General features: G+C 41.9%; 1 protein-coding gene across 1 annotated transcript in view; it reads right to left on the reverse strand.

The window, feature by feature from the left end:
* LOC112970527 (receptor-type tyrosine-protein phosphatase gamma) overlaps positions 1–21,080 on the reverse strand; it is a 149,355-nt gene that overhangs the window by 14,284 nt on the left and 113,991 nt on the right. The window contains exons 12-20 of the mRNA XM_026075013.1: positions 18,771–18,862; positions 8,149–8,245; positions 6,392–6,474; positions 6,030–6,164; positions 5,656–5,790; positions 5,076–5,248; positions 3,675–3,810; positions 3,175–3,321; positions 1,292–1,385 (exon numbers count right to left, since the gene is read on the reverse strand). Of these exons, the coding sequence (XP_025930798.1) occupies positions 1,292–1,385; positions 3,175–3,321; positions 3,675–3,810; positions 5,076–5,248; positions 5,656–5,790; positions 6,030–6,164; positions 6,392–6,474; positions 8,149–8,245; positions 18,771–18,862 (1,092 nt within the window). The remainder of the gene's footprint in view (positions 1–1,291; positions 1,386–3,174; positions 3,322–3,674; positions 3,811–5,075; positions 5,249–5,655; positions 5,791–6,029; positions 6,165–6,391; positions 6,475–8,148; positions 8,246–18,770; positions 18,863–21,080) is intronic.

The following is a 21,080-nucleotide window of genomic DNA, read 5'->3' on the forward strand; positions in this document are numbered from 1 at the left end:
AAAAAAAAAAGATCAAAGTCTGATCATGGCACAACGCAGAAAGCAAGAATTTCTCAGATGTTAACAAACCAAACACTGAGCAGCTCCCATCTCCCCCAGGAGCAGGCCAGCACTTTAACCGTGTTAAAGCATTGCCTACTAACACAGGATATAAAAAGAACGTTGCACAATATTCCCACAAGGACAAAGTAATTTCAGGAATCAAATTTTACTATAGCAAAGATTTTCACAGCAGGCTGAATTACCAAATGACAGTATATGCAGTGATAACGGGGGATTTCAGGTAATACTTGACTGCAGTGTCTCCATTTGTCTCCAGCAGCACACTAACCCAGCTGATTTATTTTGTTTTCCCTACCACTCGGCAGCACTACCATCACTCACTTCTCCCAGCTGGAGGGTGAGATAACCTCCACAGAGAAAACACTTCCCGAACGGGTAACCACCCAGAAATGGGGGCTTGCTCTCCAGCAGGTCTACGCTACTCCATAGTTGAGGACCGGGTTCAACAACATCCTGGAACAAACTGCCCGGCTCCTAGCGCCAAACCAAAACCACTGCAGCTACCAGACGCAAAGTGCAAAGTCGTAGAGACTCATTCTGCCCATCTGCATTTGTTTATAAGCTATATTCTGATGGCTTCCCTTTTTCTTAGCAAACCTGATGATGGACCAGATCTCTACCATTATAACTTTGTGCCAGTTTGGCTGTCATCTGTTGGGTGCTCTGAGTAATCTGATGGAAATGACACCATGGCCAGACTTGGTCTGGAGCAAATTCATACTGCTGGGTGACCAGGGCATGCACAGATGCCGTATTAATGATTGCGAAACTATGGCCTCAGGCACCCTCATCTGGGGAAGGCTCAGATACAGTGGCCTACCATGCTCACCAAGACACACACACGCACAGCCACACACACACACAGAAATTGATAGTAGTAGCTGAATCACAAACAACTTCTGCCAGTCACACTGGGAGATCTGACCTGAGCAGGGAGTTGTATCAAAGTAATCCTCTTACTTTTCCACAGATTTACCCCCTACATAATTATTCAAATTCTTAAGCACTTCAAATTAACATTTCACTTGGACAGTATATCTGGCTGACACCTTAACTCTTTTCTTTTGTTCAGTTTCATCAGAGTAATTCTGAAAGACAAGACAGCTTGGTCGGAACAAAAGATTACATTTCTCCTTCCTAGTGGCTATGCCTTTTCATGCATAACGCAAGGAGAATTCAGTACAAAAAGTTATGCCAGGCAGTAATCAAACCGAAGATGTGATCTTACACGGCACGACTGATGAGTTCCTGTTCTTCTCTTTGTTGCAGTCCTTCTGAGCACTGAAGCATTCTACGTATTTTGCATTACACTGTGTAACCAGCTGAAAGAGAATAAAGTGGTAAGTCAGTCCTCATGGTGCTCTCAAAGAAGAGACGAGGTTTCTTTGCCAACTCCTGGGAAGATGCATCAGTAGAAGAATAAACTGCATTGTTAAATTTGTTTAAAGTACTCAAGATGCCAATGGAAATCATCCTTTTCATACAGTATGTTTAATGGATAAAAAGATCTCTGCAGCTCTCAGCTTCGAAACATCCTGAGAATGAACTTCCATCAAGATGTACTTTTACAGAATACTACATTTAGTTATCTTTGAGAGTATATTTCAAAGACTTGCAGATATGTTCAGTCAGAAGCAGGTCTCAAGGAGGAAAATCCAGCAAAATAAAATAACAACAAAAACCCTTCTCTGTTTTCTTTTAAAATAAAAGCAAGATGATTCCTGCAGAAAGTCTTTTTCTGCCAGGCCTTGTGGGAACTCAGCCCATGAGCATTGGAGAGCTGAGCTGGTGGGTTACGTTCTCTGGTCTGCCAAGCTCATCTCGGGCTGCTTATGAGGCGCAGAGAAAAGTCAGGGAGGCAGATTTGTATTGGAATATTTCTCCTCTAGTGCATGGGGAAACTCTACTGGAGTGAAGAGGGTGAAGGTGGCTTCCTGCACTAGAAACCCATACTCAGCGTAATTTTACACAAAGACAGTTACATGTAAACTGCTGCACAAGGGCATGAGCACAAGTCATTTTCTGCCAACTTTGCGGTAGCAGCAGAAACTAGGGAACAATTTAATAATTGCTGCTGGCCACGTCCTTACTTAGTCCCAGTTTCAAATGCACTCTAAACAAGAAAGCACTCATCTAAGTACTGGCATAAGCCCCAATAGAAGTTGTGGGGTTTCTAAATACCTGTGCAACTCTGGCAAAGTAATTTCAGAAAATAGCACTTAGGTTTTTGAAATTTTGCCCCAAGTCATCAGAAAACATCTTTAAACTTATAACTTAGTATTTTTCTTAAAAGAAATGCAATAATTTTTTTTTTGCACCAAATCTTTTTCTCCTGCTGCACATTGTGTATGTTTGTTTCTTTAATTTAGTAATTAAGCATCTGGAATGTCTTGACTGATGCAGAAGTACTGAGATTTTTACAAGTGAATTGAGAAAAGAGACTATTCATTTTTTTGAATAGTTTGGCACCTGGCATAATTTGTTCAGTTCCTTAGCCAGTTATTGACCGAGTTTAACTGTGAAAACAGACCCCATGTATAATCTTCTTATGATACACAGTAGCACAAAATAGTTTTAAATTCATTTAAATAAAACAATCAGAAAATGTTAGGTTTTAAATAGGAGAAACGGGCAAAAAGTTTTACTTTGGTCAGGATGAAAGTCAGCTATAACATAGTAGGGAAAAGCAGCAAGTATAGCTATGAGCAGTGAAAGACATACTGTGTTTCCCTGGTCTTAGAACATTTTCAAATGTGTATCTATGGCGCTGAAATAGTAAGTGGTGCTAAGAACCTCATTTCATTTGTTTCTGCACAGACGGGAGAGAGGCAGCCTGGAGGACGACCTCCAGCCAAGCAAACTGCACACAGAAACGTCCGAGCCCCTTCGGAAAGGGGAGAGCAGCAGCACACTCGGACGAGTGTCCGTTTCCATCTTCTCACCTTTGACTTCAAGAGCATTAGTGCTGATTTCAAGCAGCGTAATTGAGATTGCTGAGCTATTCATGGGTTCTGGTTAGGTTCCTTATCTATGGCAGTAGACAGTGAAGACATGCCATGCAGCAGGGAGTGAGGGAACTGAGTGTCCCTGGATGGCTGTGATAAGCTTTACCTTGAACTGTTTTTCTAGTCGTGTCTTCCCTCCTATGCCAGGGATGAGGATGCTGTTAACGTAACTATGCAGCTGGTTTGCAGATACTTCAGTCTCCTTCCCAAGGATGGCTTCCAACAAGGCATCATGAATAAAAATGTACTGCTCCTAGAAAAACAACAGCATGTCATGTAGGCGCTTGGAGTAAACTAAACAGCTGGCTTTAACCAAGAGGTAGAGCACCCTAAAGAAAAAGATTACACCTTCTTTGCAAAACAAGCCACCCATGCAAATACTGCCAAGTCTGGAATAAACATTTAGAAGTGTAACACACACAACTCTGAAGAAGTCAAAAGTAGAATCTAAAGTTTCTGGTCTAGGAGAAGAGAGACATTTCAGTGCAATAAACACCTGTTGATATATTCTGTATTTACGGGGATGTAACTGAAAAATCTATTTTCTCTTTGATTGCAACATAAAAACGAACATGGCTTTAAATTCAACCCCACTGCATTCTTTACCTCTGTCTGGACGAGGTAGTTGCGCTGTGTCCTGATATGTTTCAGGAAACCCAGGACGTTAACTGTGCTTTTGTCTTTTATCTGTTGCAGCATACTGTCTATCACAATGTAGGTACCAGTTCTGCCAACACCAGCACTACAGAAGACATAAAAGAAACTCATGTAAGAGAGCTGGATCAAAATAAATGTTTATAATTGCAAAAGGGAACTAATCAAGATCAAATATTCCTGTTCACAGACTTTACTTTCCATGCTAGCACCAACCATGAAAGTTCCTAAACAAAATATTTTGTTTTTCTGGCAATTTTATCTGGCAAATTAAGTCCTTAGATACCCTGTGAAATCAGTGTTCTCTCAAATGTTTTATTTCCTCCCCTCTATGGGTATCTCTGCGCTACAAGATGAGGATGTGAGTGTAGCACAAGCCATTACGCTTGTGCCACTGAAGCTGGCTGGCACCGCTGGCCAGAGCAGTGAGGATGGAGCTGCTGTGGAGCCTGAATTTTCACACTCTGGCTGTTTGCGTGTGTTGTCCTGTCTCCACTGCTGTTGTTACTGGTGCTGGCTAGAGGAAGCCATGTGGAGATCCACCCTGTACCAAACTGCTTCTATCCCAGACTCCCCAAGGTTGCTCCAGGCTGTGGGCCTGCCCTGGTTGGCTTCAGCCTTGAGGGAAGACTTGGGCTTGACAGCCAGAGGGGAGCTGTAACGCTGCTCTACAAACATAAGTGATACCAGCCCTACAGCAAGGCAGAAGAGGAGGTTAACCCTGTGAAGACAGGATTTCTTGAAGGGGAGGAGGGTGCTCCTGGGCTCAGCGTAGGGGGGGGAGAGGGGAACTGTTCAGAGCTTTCCAATTTTTGCTCAAGAGCTCTAACCCCCAGCATCCCCTCCTCTTTGCTATGGTGCTGTACAGCCCTCTCACACACAGTCTTTTGTGATGGAGATCACTTCCCTTAACGCATTTAAGGAAGTCCTCTGTTGACTGCAAGTGCTGGTGAATATGAGTGCAGTTCGGTGGTAGACTCCATGCTGCGCACAAGGAGAGCTCCAGGGCTCCATGTATTCGTGTGGTCGATTGCCAGCAGATGTGATCCTGCCCTGCCCATGCACTGAACCGGCAGGCTGCAAACAAGCTTCGAGCCAGGAACTGCACAACCACATCAGTGCAATGCTGAACAGCTCAGCAGCATGAAGCAGGGCTTTGCTAATGCAACCGGGAAGCTTCTGCACTGGAGCTGGCTTGAAATGTAGGCAAAGCACGCTCACATCTCCCTGCACTCCACGGGGCAGGCATACTCCTCCTGCATTAATAACTCATGTGTCTCTTAACTGGCATTTAGGATGCACGCTGCACATTAGGGATGCCTGCCGTGAAGTAGCTAATCACACTCATCATACCTGCAGTGCACAACCACCGGTCCCATGTCCGTGGTTCTGGCTGCCGAGGATCTCCGAACAAAGGTTAGCACAGGCAGGGCGTATTCCGGCACACCCATGTCAGGCCACTGAGTGTAGTGATACTGAATAACCGTTCTCTCATTCTGCCGCCCTTTGGGATTTCCTTTCTGACCCTGCATGCAAAGTGTGCACAGCGAGAAGAGAAAGATTAGGAAAGGGAAGCATGGAAAAACATTCAATCTTACTGGCTTGCTCAGCTGAAAAAGTGCCCGACTCTGACAGAAGAAATCTTCTGCAGCTCTGCCTTCTGCTAGGTGGAGACAGAGTTCAAGGAAAAATACATGTGGGAACAGAAAATAACAGCAGTAACTATGAGACTAAACCAGCAGTGAACCTGAAAGAAAGAAATACAGGCTAAACCTTTCACCAGGTTCCTTGTAATCCTGGCTTTGCTTACTTATTTCCCATCCACCTGCTACTTCAAGCTGTCTGTGCAACAGTTGAGGTTTTGCTCCTGTGCAGCTTGCATCCTGCCTAAGCCAGAAGGCATCTGGAGGAGAATAGCAAAGGCTTCACCCACCTTTTTCATCTTTGTGTTCCTGACCGTGAAGCGGCGCACAGTGTAGCAGGCATGAATGTTTGTGCTCTTCAGCGTGACTATAATGTTGCCATACTCCTCGCTGTTCTCCGATGGCCAGTACTGATCGCATTTCCTCTGAACAAAGAGAGAGTTTGGTGGGTTGGCTGAAGGTTTGAGCCGGTTCTTTATATATGCATTTAGAGCTTTTTAGAAGAGTAAAATCATGGCTAGCTATGTATCCCTCTATTATTTATATATTGTACATTGATATATATATATATCTCTCTCATCCCCAAGCATTTTAAACAAATTCTGCCCACGTCATTCAGGGAGGTGGTAAGAAGCAGCTGCTAACAAATCAGAAATTCTCTTACTCTTCCTTTTTCAACAAGGTTTGTGATCATGACAATGATTCCAGTATTTTGTTCCCAAATCATCCTCCAAAAATCTTCAAATGTAGACTTTAAAGGTCCCTGGGTAGCAATGTAGGCTTTTGCTTTGTTGTAACCCTTCAAAGAAAACCATAATGCCAAGTAAGATGAAAGCAGTATCATAGCAGACATATTAATAATTTAAAGGTACCAAAAAAAAGTGCCTTTCTCATTCAGGATACTGAGGAATTTGTAGCAAAACTATCAGAGGAAGCTGGAAAATACAAACACTTTACAAGTAGCAATATTTCCTCTTTGTGGAAGGATTCAGAGTTAGAGAAGAAAAAACAACTCAAACAACTTACATCAACATAATTAGCATTAATGTAGTCACTGTGCTTCGAATCTTTTCCTGGTAAAGGCCTTAGCTTCACCCTACTGTGATCATCTGCAAGATAAGAAACAGAGCAGAGAAGCATTAAGGAAACATTTCGCAGAAATGCAGGTAAACATCCTGTTTCCTACGTACTGGAGTATCCCTTATTAATAACCTGTAGAAGCTGGCTTTGGATTGGAGTCGAGGGGAAGATGGAAGGGTCTGCCCTCGGTCATTTGATCATGGTAGCAGGCCTCAGGCTTCACATCCCTTGAAATAGCTGGTTCATATTGAGGCAGCTTCTCTTTAGAGGTCATTGGAGCTTAAGGAGGAGAACGATCTCCAGAATCATCTACACCACACAGTGTACGTGGTTCAAAGAGCCATGCCACCACACAGGGTGCCACATATAACACCATGCAGAGATAGCAGCTCAGCTCTTGTAGGCTGTAAAACTGCCTCGGCTTGGCTCGATGCGTGAGCTCGTTATCCTCCCCTTGGTGCTGTGTCGAGGCAGGTCTACTGGCCCTGGTGGCACAGTGAGTGCCCTCACTCCTTCACCACCCTTATCGCCCCAAGAGGACAGATTCTAGGTCTTTAGCTCCTGTTTTCCTTGCACCCAAAAGCCTGACTTCCTGCTTGAACAGAAAAATGCAGGTTTTCCCCTGCTCCAGGGCAGCAGCATTGGGCCATTAGGTGCTTTCAACAAGAAGCTGGTTTCATTTGCCTTCCTCAACAACCAATGGAGAAAGAGGTTCCTCCAGGGGCAATTTGGAGCACAAGTTCCTGCTCCAATTTCCCTCTAATGGTACTTCTCTCTCTTCACCACAGAAGGAGCCTAGAGGGACCAGACATCTTTGCTTAAAATCAGTTGGCACAGCCGCAACGAGTGCCCTTGCCCAAAGCCACACAGCAGGTCTATTACAGATCTGGGAATTGGTCCTCAGCCTGCACCTTGTTCGCTTCTGAGAATCCATCAGAGATATGCATTTCCTTCCTATGCCATCCAAAACACTCAAGATTTATTGCACTGGTATGGGTGAATGAAGATAAATCTTGTGAGCTTTATATCAGCGGCTCTCCATCTTTGTTGCTAAACCACAGTGACTGCTGCATCTGCCATTCATTACACATCAGAGAACAATATGGAAAAAGTTACCACATTTCCATTTCAGACCTGCAGTAATTTGCATTCTAGAGCAGAGTCCAGATTTGCAGTTCTCAGAGGGATACAGGCAAAGCCTGCACTATGCTACAAAGATCATTGTTTGCCCAAGTCATACACACAGCCGAAGCAGTTTGAAATACAGCAGCTATACCGCTGGAAGATTTAGCACCTTTGGGATTATAAGGGAATCCCAAGGATCATAAATAAAACTCTTTGCTCCGCTATGCACTTCCCTTAGGCCAGTTTTCAGAGATTAGCAGGCAGACAGGTCTTCTCATCAACTGATCCCAGTTGTTCCACTGCAAAGTTTCACACTGAACAGGTACTTTTAAAACAACATTTGTACCATCAAACTGTAAAACATCTTAAGGAAAAAACTGGAGTGAAATTCTGACTCCACAGAAGTCAAAACTTCCACTGCTTTTAGTAGGAAAAGGATCTCTCAGCCACACTTTCACATGTTTATTAATTATCGTGCAATAACGTAACTTTGAGTCACCTGTCGCACACAGACACACTGGGAGAGGAGAGTGCCTTTCCCTGTCGATTCCCTGCACTTATTGCCCAGGGTTACTTACATGCAAGGATGTTGATGTATCTGTTCTTGTGCTTGTTGTCAGGGTGGTTGGAGTGCTCCGCAGTGATGTTCATGTCGGCTGTACAGCGCTGCACTTCCTAGGCATCAAAATTATTCAAAGAGAAAATCTGTCAGTCCAAAAATGAAGCTTTATCTCCTTTTGCAACAGCTCATGGAAAACAGGTTTAAAATATCAGTATCTTAATGGTTGAATTAAATAAACAGTCTTTCAGTATTGCCTTGTAAGACGCATTCTGCTTAAACCAAGGGGGTATTAGCTGCTCTCTGGTGTCCAGCTATGCTCCTCTATACGTCCTTGGTGACACATGCATTTTGGGCACCCCAAGGGCCTACTGTCCCCTCCGCCCAGTCCTCTGGGCTCTATCCCCTTGGGAAGGGAAGAGAGAGTCCATCAAAGGCAAGAGTGGCCACAATGCGGCATAAGAAATTAAGCACAAAAAACATTTCTACAGAAGACTTTCGAGCGCAGGACAACTTATTTGCTTATAACCCCTCAAAACAGGGTTTCTGACATTTAAGTTTTGCATTGACCTTTTGTTAGTTCTCTGCGGAGGGATGACTTTTATAAAATATAAATAAAATAGATCTGTGAAGATAACAGTGCTTTAGATACCACTGCTGGTACAGCTATTAAGAGCAAACGATTTAGTGAAAGAGGTAAAAGGTTGTGTCCAGGTATATAGATTGGAGATATGTACATTCAGACATTTACCCAGCTGAATGAGGCTGGGTGTTCAAGAAGCTAGAGATGCAGATGTATGTCTAGTTGAGGAAGCAGGTCACATACCTAATTTCTGTTGATTTTTTTAGTTCTTAACCTACTTGCAGCATCAAACAACTGAATACAGGGCTATATGCGGCAACAGAGTGTCTCCTCTTTGCCCCTGAGAGTAGTAGCTATTCCCCTTGACCAAGTTCTCCTAGAGTGATACACACTTTGGAGACTGTCTTGCAAGTAAATCACTAAATCTCATGTACTATACCACTTCCAAGAAGTATTTTCTTGTATCTATTTAAATACAATCTTTCTGAAAGAGCGAAAAGCTTTTTATCATTAGCATTAGCATAAATATTCTTAGTTTTAAAACACATTTTTGAAAAATATATTGATGTTTGCAGTTTACAAAGTTGTGGAAGAAGCTACATTTATTCAAACCTTTTGCGGGTCCCAGAAATCACACCAAATAGAACTAATTTCCCCCAAGGTTATACGGGGAGGTGCCAAATTACTTTGTACTTTGAGCTTTAAAAATAACAGTATAGAACCTGCCTAAGAGGGAAAGTCATTAGAAGCTCACAGCTGCTACAAAGATCACGAGCTAAGTGACAGAGAAAAATTATCAAGAGAAATGCTATACAAACAGCAGATGTAACAGAGTTCAGCATTATGCAGACATTTCACAAAGGAGTTGCAAAGCAATTTTGATATCTTCCCCAGCATTTACATTTTAAAAGTGCAAAGTATACTGAAACCTTGAACATTTTATAGCTTTTATACCCACATGGCACTCCCAAATGCACAATTGCTTCTCTCGCTCTCCTCTCCTTTGGGAGAAGCATACTACAGTCAAGGGGATGAGCTGAGCAAAGACAAAGAGGAATCAGGCACAACTCTCAGCTGGCCCTAATAGAATTTTCACAGTTCCACTTCTATCACAGAAAAAAAAAATCACATTAAAGTGTGTGCTTCCCCTAATTCTGCCTGTCGGCTCCAGCAAACAAGGGACTTCTGATTATACAATGGGCAGGTTCAGTTCAGCCTAAATCGCAAATGCAAAAGCAGCATTAGTTACATTGTTGTATGATTTAATGCAACTCGGTTTTCCCTTTTTGCATTTAGAAACCACGCAACATTATTCTGTATTGTTGCAGGTCATTTCTAAAAAATAATCCCCCTTTCTGAAGAGCCCCATATCAAACACTAAATCCCCGTAGCACCACAGAATTATTTTTGGAACAGTTATTAGCATTGAAATATTTATGCCAAATGCTGTGGAATTTAATACAGATGAATCCAGAAAGGTTCTGTGGAGAATACTCTCAAAAGTTATAGCATTTAATAGGGAATTACATCCCTGCTAAGGAATTCTCTCTGACAGTTTAAATACTACGTAGTAAACGTATCACTTCCTATTAAATTCTATAGGATTTTTCCATAAGGGAATTGTTAGAGGGGTTAATCATTTTAATTAACCTTTTTATGTTGATGCTGACTGCTTTTTCAACTGTACAGTGTTCCCAGCTGGCCAATATAAAGTTAATAGAAGAGAAAGATTAGGCTAAGATGGTGAAAAACATGGCAATGGAAAAGAAGGTCTTACACTGTGAGAGGTGATTACCTGAAAATGGCTTTTATTAAAAACTTAACATTATAAATGAATTCTAATACTCCTAAATTAAAACTGCTAAAATGCTGGAGCCCTATACCTGCACACTACACAAGCATAGCAAAAGGGCACTCTTCAAGGAAAGCTCCCCCCCTTGCCAATGCACCTCAACTCTTTCTGTCTTTTTTAAAATCAACAAACCAATAAAAGCCCATATCAGCTTCAGGGCCACCAATCCAAGACACAACCAATGCTCTTGACTTCCGAGCTTGTCCAGTGAGAAAGGGACCAAGGACATCTTCTTGCTTCGTGCTGGCCACTGGCAACGTTCGGCTGTGCTGAACAGACAGATAGGCGGTGAACTGAGGTCGATTATCCACCCTCTCTTACCTCCTGGGTTCACCTCTCCAGAAGCTAACTGCAAATTACTAAACCGCAGGTTCGCTACCCCAGACTGTAAGGCATAAGTTAACATTCCTTTGTTATTAAAGTCGAAGGGGTTGTCTTTCATCAATGCACAAAATGCTGCAAGAAAACAAGACTAGTTGCAGCCTGTTATCTATGCCTGCTCTTAGAGCATAATTTACGCTTTGGCAGAACACGATGGCCTGGTGTTAATAAATATCAGCCTGGAGAAAGTTCCAAAAAGTCACCTTCCTAATTATGCCTTTTTACTACATTATGTATTATTACATATTTACTTTCCCAACATTTTCTAATGCTAATGCAATTCACACCCTAGGATTTCTAAATCTTACTGCTTACCAAGTCATTCATTTGCATTTAAAACATCAGCATGATTATACTATTAGTACAACTTTGCAGACAGGCCACCAGGTCAGCTCTGGTACCTGGACTACTCATTGCAACCTAAACAAAGTCTTCTCCAATTAACACGAAACCACTACTGGCACCTTGGAGTAAAAGGGCAGCTACTCCCCTTATCACCATATCTGTAATTCATCCAGTCGTAGCAGACAAAGCTTTTCGCTCCAGAGTCTTTTCTTCTGCTTTAATTCCTTTAGTCTCTTCCACCGATTTTAATGGTGGCTGGCTAGCGTGCTGCTGCTCTTTATGGTTAACTTTGCAGAACACATTACTGTCCAAAGATGAATGGATACAGGCTCTTGTCCTGTCCTTTCAACTTATCATCGACAACCCAAGAAACCAAAGTACATGGTTTCAATTGACCGTTAGTTACTGTAAAAAGTGTTCTAGTCCTTGCTATTATGGCTAATTTACCTTTTAATTATATTGTCCATGCTAATGCTAATTGGAATTTGATACACCCAGGTTTAATGACCCATTTTCATTGCCTTCCTGAAACAAGTTACAGATTAGTTTTTTCTAAACTTCAAAGAATTTCCATTAAAGTGTAAAATCAAACTGCTCCAGCGTCTTGCTGGCAATATAAGGTTGCGAGCAAGAAATTTTGCTACAGTGACTGAGCAGGAACTCGGCTGACTTGGCCTTATGCAGCGCTGCTGTTGTTTCCCATTACTTCTGTCAGCAGATGTCCTAGCAGGGGCTGAACTGTAAAAGCCTATGAATAGCAATGAGGAGGAATCATGAACAAAGAAAGGATCCTAATTTGAAGGACTAAATTAGAGAAGATCCATAGCTATGTTTTGATCTTACTGTGATATTTTTCAGCATGAAAGCAGCTAGTGCATCCACCCCTAAGATCACTCCTGATCTATTAGTTTAATCCCAAATTAGAGAATTCTGTGGTTGAACTCTTGCTGTTTGTTCTACAAACATGAAGATAGCATACCAACAGAGACAGCAAATAGCATTTGAAGATCTCCCACAGGAATAGTGTAGATTTTTGTAATAATTTAGCACTAGTATAAACTCTCTGATGGCACTCAGGAGAAAGGTAGCTGGGGAGAGCCTAGACAGAAGGGGAAAATAAACAAACCAAAAGCTCTGAACACAGCAATAGTAGTTGAGGAATCATAATAGGTGGTTAAAAATTCATGCAAGTGTGAGCGATTCAGAACCACTGAGCTGTGCACACAGCTAACCTGTATATCCAAGTGATGTCTACACATGTGAGAGAGCAGAGGACGGTGGAGTGACATTTTCTTGCTGCATCCTGCCCTTCATTGGGCAGGGAGATGCCAGTATCTGAATGAAATTTCGCGTTCCCCATGCAGGGTCATGGCTCTTTTAAGTGGGGCTTCCAGGCAGAAAATTTGGGAGCTGCTGTTGAGCTATAATTAGTAACAGAAAGCCCAGATACCTGAGTCTCTTTCACTGCTTTTCCTCAACTTCATCTGTTAGTTCACAATATCAATTTCTTAGGGTAGGTCAAGCAGCAAGATAAGAATACAAAACTCCAGGAAGACCCTCTTCTGCACTAAGTCCTTCATCTTCCAACTTCACAGTGCTCCTTCCCTTTAGTTTCAGTACAGCAACACACAGGCTGAGAATACCGCCCCTAATTATGGCAATTTGGGGACAGAGTTATAAAACTTTTCCCAGTGCAGTAAAGTCTCTGAGCTGCATGCTTTCAAAATGGCATCTTCCTACTGTCAAATTTCTTGGGGTAGATGCAGTTATAGCATGTTTCTGATGTAAGCTGTGTCCAATCTAAAAGGGATGCCAGTATAACGACACAGTGTTTTTAGTCTTAAGAAATGTGCAAAGCACAGAGCCATCTCAGTCGTCAATGCTGACCTTCACGAGAGAATAAGATGCTGAGGTCACTGGTTAAAAAGAGCTAGTGACCCCTGCCCCAAGCAGCAACAATCATGCGAATAACGTTAGCAAATCCCTGCCACATCACTGAAGATATGGATTTATGTTATTTTCTTACATTTCAGGACATTTAGAAGAAGGTGCCACCAGAGTATAAAGATATTTTCAATTTATGTGATGAGGGAGTTAGACAGCCTGCCTCCAAGTTCAGCGAGCCTGTGCAGACTCCAAATTGGCAATGAATCATTACACTCGCGCGGCTGCAGGCAGCAGAGAGGTCTGCGGAGATTGCGTTCACCCACTCTAATCTCTCCTGCAGCAGCACTGACCAGCCCACTCCAGAATCAAGGAGCAGCTAAATGAAATTGTCTGGTCTCCGAAGTCCAAATATGGCATTATAGTATAAAAATTCACAGCTAGCTTTGGCGGCAGGGGGTGATTTCTTGGCTTATTCTTCCCTTTTCAGAGGGAAAGAACTGTGCTCACAAAACTTACTGTTTTATTTCAGTAAGAGGCCAGACCAAGGAGGGGATGAAAAGAATCGCCATGGAAGGACACACTTTGCACTCTTGTTGATACAAGAATTTGGAGGGCGCATGCCCTGTATATTCAGGCTGAGTACTGGGAGAACAGAGGATGGCAAATGTGACATCAGTTTTTAAACAAGAGATCCAGAAGGGATTTCAGGCGCTACAGCCCACTAAATCTGAATTCTCTATGGAGCGAACTGCCAGAAGCTGTAATAAAGAGCAGAGTTAGTAAACACCTCTAACACCATGTGGAGAGGTCCCTGAAGAAGTCCATAGACAGGACAGTCTGGAATAGAACAGCATATTTGGATTTCCAAAATGTGTTTGAAAAGGTCTCTCACAAAACGTTTCTTAAAAAACTGATCTGTTGTGGAGCAAAAGGAAAAGTCCCCTTATGTGTTAAGGGGTTGAAGATGGGACTCACAACGCAGGAATTGTCAGCGTTAAATTTTGCCAGCAAAACTTTACAGGTACCTGCTCTATTCATAAGTGGACTGCAAAGGAGACACAGTGTGTTTATAATACAAAATTATTCAGGATAATTAGAACAAAAGCTGTTTGTGAAGGGAAGCAGAACGTTCTCACAATACTGAGTGGCTGAGTGATAAAATGGCAAATGAAATTCAATGTTGATAAATGCAAAGTGATGTACTTGGGAAAAACAACCCTAACTATACATACACACTGACAGGTTCTCAATTTGCTATTGCCATTCGGTGAAGAGACCTTGGGGTCACAGCTGATAGTTTTCTGGAGGTGTTGGCTGAGCGCTCAGTGGTTGTTAAAAAACAAATAGTATGTTAGGAAGGAGGAAAGTAATAGAAAACCAAACAGAAAACATCACTATGCCCCTGCATAACTGCAGTAAACCCAGCCATTAAATACTGCGCACAGTTCTGGCCTTCTCATCTCAGAAAGGATATGGTAAAGTTAGGAACAAAGGCACAGAGGGGAAAAGTGATCTGAAGCCTGGAGCAGCTCCTCAAACAAACAGATTAAATAGCTCAGACTTCTTCAGTTTTGAAAAGAGATGATTAAAGGGAGATACGAGGGATGTACACAGAATCACGCGTCGCATTTAGGAGGTGATACAGGGATGTACTTTATAATGCAAAAACTAGGAGGCTCTGAATGACATTATTAAGCCTGAATTAAAGCCAAAAGGAAGCCTGTTCTTGTGGAACAAATCATACCACTCGTTGCCATGGGATGTTCTGGACACCGGAAGTCTACAAGGGTTCAAAAAACAATTAGAAATTTGCAGAAGAAAGGTCTATCAAAGACTATTAAACATAATGCTGACGATACAAGCTCTGGCTAGACAACGACCAGATACAATCTCTGGCTCGGGAAACCTCCCGGTCTCTGCACAGTCTTGCCACCGCGCACACAAGGCAGACGGGCCACCAAACCCCAGCCCAGGGATGCACTGCAAAAACGTGGCACCTCACCTCATCTGCCAGAGAACAAGGCTGCTGGAGCTGCCGGCGAGAGCAATCCAGAAAGCTCCTTGAACTTTTATTGTTATTAGGTTGACTGAACTCCAAGCTGGAGTTCAAAGACTTAGATCAGAAACCAGCATGACAACCCACGATTGTGGGCTTTATTTTAAAAAGCTGTTTGTTGTTCAGGATTAAATGGGGCCTTACATTTCTAGTTTATATCAAATATTGAAAATTCATTGGACTCAAAGGAAACCTTAACAATTCTGTATATACAAGAAAGCCTAGCTATCAACAGACAATAAAGCTGGCTACTTGCATTATGATTCCCCAAAGGGAGTAAGGATTCATTTTGGATGTACTTTCCAAGGAAAGATTTGTGAGTTCAAAGTCCTTTTTTCCTCTGTACATAAAATGCTTCCTAAGCACATTCACAAAATATTTAGCTGTAATTACAGCTCATTTTAAGGGGAGGAGGGAGGGAGTAGTCATAAAATTTACTTTCAAAGGAATCTTCTTCATGTAAAAAACAACTCAATGCAACCCACAACATGCTGCCAAAAACACAGGAAGAAACATACCCCCAAACTAGCAACAAACAAATGGACAATTTTTACCTTCTACATAGGGCAGATAAGGTTTGTTCCTAGCTTACTCTTTCCTTTCAGAGATTGCACCGTAAAACTTCCTGCTACAGCAATTCTGAAGATATTTTGGATCCTTTTTTCATCAAAAAAAAAAAAATGCCGTGTGCTTGCTATCTTTGGGAAGATTTATTTATTCTATAGTATTGCTCAAATTTTTCAGCATCTCCTTGTCATCCTCTTCTCTTCTTTTAGATGTAAAAAGTAGGGTTTTTTTTTTTTAAAAAGCCTGCATGACTTCAGGCCGCTTTACAGAAGTTCCTTGGTAGGAAGGGCTTGGGGGGGATCACCGACACCGCGTGTGCGCCGTGCGCGCATGCTGCCCAATCCCTCAGCAGTACGCACGCGATCCAGATCAGGTATCAGCACACAATCCCATCCCTGTTAAACCAGCAAGGCTTCACGACGAGGAGTTCATGCTGCTTTTACGCTACTATGTGCAAGAACGGGAACAGCTGCGCTGGCAGAAAGTCAGGGTGGTGTGGGCAGACAAAACCGGGTCCAGGATAAAGTCTGCTGGTACCGCAGTAACCTGCTAACACGTTTTTAAACAAATCTGAATGTGCAGTATAAAGTTGCACCCATTCTGCACCGATGCCTGTGGTATTCTTCATCTCAGGCTAGCAGCCCTGTAACACTGGATTTTCTGTTTCAGCTGGAATCCCACTGTTTTTCCCTAAAACATCAGCTAAGTTTCACTAGATCTGGCAGATATGATCCCAGCATGTATACCCGGCTGGGTCTGATCAGACACGGCTCCACCGCTAGCCACTTCTAATAGCTGCTGTATAAACGTAACCTCAGGCTCCTATATCCCTCAGCCACTTTCAAAATCGGGATCCTGACTTCTGAGTCAGTTCAGGCACTTGAGAAAAAATTTACCTATGGGGTGTGTGGAAAATCCCGGGTTCACCCTCCAGCCCCATCACTGTGGACTGTGAGGGAGAAGAAAATCGAGCCTGCGAGGTGTGGGCAACAAGAGGGAGCTAGACCGTTCATCCCAGAGCACGACCGTTTTGTTCCTACTCCTTCTCCTTTCGCTCGGAGAAGGAGATTTCATTTAGTCTTTAGAAAGCCGAGAACTCGGCTATGGAGAAATACATTTGGAGTGGCTATACTGTCTTCTTTCAAAGGAGACGCTCCAAATTTGAAGCCAGCAGGAGAACCGAATCTGGCGTGCGAGTGCAGTCAGAGGAGGTTAACTTCCCTTCAGAGGGGACCCCGGACTCCCCAGAAGAGAACTAATTGGCTAAAACAAGCTCTCCTGACTAGCCGCCACGGCATGGCGGTCACAGTAGGGAGCTCCAGAAAGAAGGAAAAAATAGGGCTATTAGAGCAGCGTTTTTCTTTGCTAAAACATGGGCAGAAGGTGTCCAACATTTGTTAATAGCAGTGATTTTGCGACAGCTGAAGCAAAGCCTGCTTAAAGCCAGACCAAGTTTACAGATGTGTTGCTGATTATTTTGAATAATTAAATGGTGTAAAACCCAGCTGTGATGAATAGCACCGGGGTCGCAATTCATAAATAATTGAGAAGAGTGAGCCGCATTTGATCATCCTGATCAAATTCTGCTCTCTGGAGAATAAATGTTTGTCCTGAATACCATCAACATTGTTAAATGCCTCAATATTCCTGCTCAGCCATCCAGCCAGCAGTCAATTGAACTAAATCACTTTAACACCTTACACATTTGCCTTCCTCATGAATACAAAACGTTTCTAACTTACACAATGGTTTTTAGGCATCAGACAAAGCAGCTACTTTATAGACAGTAACCAAACAGCAACAATAAATGTTTTAAATGACCCCATTAAAAACAATTCCTGCATACAGTCTCGTCTTTACTGCAGTAAGCAAAGAAGCTGTAGATATTTGGCCACCTATTTTCTTTCACTGCCTTGTTTGTAAGCATAGCTGCCCCTGTGGTTCACATGCATAATGCAAACACACCTCCTTTCGCTGCTGGGGAAGCTCCATACGGTTTGCTGGGGTTCCTTGTGCTTGTCAGTACTCCCAAAAGTTCAGCTGTGACTGTGATTAGACTGCCTGAAAGAAAAGCCTAAAAGCTAGCCAAGCAATACTGGCTTGTGTTTTTTAGGGCCTGACTTTACAGTCTTTCCTCATACTGTGTAATGTTTATTTACCACACATAGACAACATGGGTTTGGTAACCCAGAAGCAGAAAAATGCTTCAGGTTGTTGGAATTGCCTCAAATTTACAGCAGCAGAGGTCAGAGTCTGTCCTAAATAGGTAACAAGTCACAACCTTTAAATTAGTCGTATTAAGTAAATACTACTAGCTAAGCCCTGAAGCTTTTCTCCTGGGTTTTACTGGAACAAAATTAGCAATGACTTCAACAGCAGTCTTTTCTGATTGAACAGAGGATGAACAAGGACTTCAGGAACTGACCCATCAGGAACAGGAGGCACAGCCATAGCTTGGGGGGTTCATAAACGGCCAAATTCTATTACTCTCGCTCATAGGGAGCACTATTTTGCTCCTTTTGGGTTATTCAGGGGGTAAGGAACTACTCAGTGTGACTAAAGAAAGCAAATTCTGGGCCAAAAGGAGTAAAATAAGCTTCAGGTTATATATAATAGAAGCATGGAGTTAAAAACAGCTCCTTGTATCATCATATCTTTCCTTGGTATTGAAGGCAGCTTTTCCAATTTAATACAAACCCAGTAAGTACCTCTTGGAGGCACTAACTACTTCTAATAGAATGCTACCTTAGACCCTTGCTCTGTGATGGTTAGAAACCACCTATAAGTGTCCAGTCTCAGATTACTTATATCTGCTAGCAAATTGGTATCTCCCTTTTTCTTCTGATACATTTGAGCACTGCATTTACTTCTGGCATGACAGCATCACACAGATGTCACACAGCCCCTTACTATCAATATGCAATTAACTTTAGGAAAACACCATTTTACCAGTGGATCATTAAATCATACCTCAAAGTCTTCTGAGAACCCATGCTGGTTATTAGAATACAGCTCACTGATGTGTTTAACGAACTGCTTGACTGGAATCGCTTCCATATCATCTGTAGAAAGAGAGAGAGATTCAGAGTTGTTATTTGTCTCAGAAGTAGAATTTTGAGATCTCTGCTATCGTTTGCAAACTCTGGAGAGAAAGCATTTGCTCAGTATCACCTGGATCTGAGTTCCTAGGGGCAGAGCTAGTTCAATATGCAGCAATAAAAAAGTCTTGATGAATCTGGCTAATATTGAGGTAAACTCTTCACATTATATTTCTAATTCTAAACATTGCAAATATAGATACTGGGGATCTGTTCCCTGTGATGCTTATTTACAAGTCCAACAGAAGTTCAAGGACCATCTAGCTCATACACAGTTTGAAGATAGCTGTGAATGGGATGAAGGGACCTTCTCCCCTTACCCATCATGAAAGAAAAACAGAAAAAACACAAAATATGAAGGTACAGTTGACAATTGCCCCCCATCAAGTTTTTACCAGATTGAGCAGAGACACAGGCTTCTCTCCTGGAACAGACAAATTACTGACTTTTTCCTTTTTATATAACAATATAGTATCCAAATGCACTTATCATGAAACCGTCTCTGTGCAAAAGAACAGGCAACACAACACCCACACTAATTTGGGTTTTCTCTCATGCCAGACACCATTCATAACATTGAATATGCATTCCACTGGACCATTTGTTCTTGCTCAGCATAGTGCAAATTCTACTCAATATACCAATACATCATCCACAAACATTTTCTTGAAAGAAAGAAATCAAAAGCTTGAATTGAATTAAAGACAACTGAGACTGTTTCAAGCACCTGGAACTCTGGGTAGTTTCTAATAAAAGTGGGGTGTAGGAAAATTGTCTTATTTCTCTCTGTCTCAGAAAAAGAAGTCTAGACATTGTTATAACCACCACTGCAGTTGGTGAAAACACTGTGCTTGCCAAGATTCATTAGTTAATATTTTCAGTCTGGCATTTAGAAAATGTAAATTGCTATACAACTGTGATTACTTTCAGCATGTGAAATAATCTATTGCCTGATGGCTACTATTGTCTGATAGCATGATTTTATGGCAATATTCTGGTATTTATGTATCCCATTTAATATTCTTCTGAAGATCGCATGCAGTTTATGTTTACTCCCAGTAATTCAGTAGTGTATTTTTGCTCCCATTTAGCAGCCATATGGTTTGGTGCTACAGCTGCATTATAATCTGGATTCTTTTCCTTTTAAACATCTACATTATGATAGAAAAAATCCAAATATTTCTACAGATACTTAGCAAAATTTAACGATAAATAAATAGATGTGACATTTACTGCATTCAGAGTGAAAGATCTTTGGCAGCTAAAACCTCTAAGCTGTCACATATGCTTTTCTTAGCAAAGGGTATGAAGATCTGTATGTGTAAATGAGGTTCTACTTTGGCAAGAATTTTATAGATCCAGCCCTGACAATCTGATTTCTCTCCAGCTGATGGCTGTTAATATTGACCATGTCATTACTTCTCTACTCTTATTTTATCAGGTAACGCTCCAGGGTGGCTTTTTGCATCTATTGACATTTTCAGATTTCAATCAGCTTCCTTCTATTTTATTTACAAGAGGCAATTGTTGAAGATATGTTTGCAATCTGATCACCTCCCAATATAGTAATGCTACTTTAATTAGCCACATGCTCATTTACTGAATAATAAGGAATTCCAAACATTTGACAAGTGTATGCTCATTTTAGTAAAAAGCTGCAGCATGCAGAAATGTTGGCATTCTACAATATTTAAGTGCTAACATTTATTCTATGTAATATCGAGAATATCATCATCTCATAACAACATACATATTAACATTTTTGCAGCCAAGACACTCGAATGGAATGATCTATAGGAACAGCAGTCCATAGCAAGAGCCTGTAAAACAATCTTTCCTCTCCTGAAAAGTAACCCACATATCCTTAATTTCCTTGAAAATAACTTGTGCTATGCTAGCAATTTCACATACTGCCACAAGAAAAGTTTTGTAGCTGCTTTTTTTTTCTTGAGTAGAGTCTAGCTCAGCTGAGACCAACTGAGATCAGGGACTCACTGCAGCAGTCCAGAGTGTCCAATTTAATTTTGCAGAAGGCAGAATTTAATTTTAATTGTGATCTGTGAGCCAAGAAATACATTAAAGATAACGTACTCTCCAGTCCATTGAGTTCCCACCAATTTCAAGGATGGGTCTGCACCAGAGATCCACAGCAAAATATGGTTAGTTTTCTTTCATCATCATC

The sequence above is a fragment of the Apteryx rowi genome, unplaced genomic scaffold (genome assembly GCF_003343035.1).
Source record: "Apteryx rowi isolate R43461 unplaced genomic scaffold, aptRow1 scaffold_4, whole genome shotgun sequence".
NCBI lineage: Eukaryota > Metazoa > Chordata > Aves > Apterygiformes > Apterygidae > Apteryx > Apteryx rowi.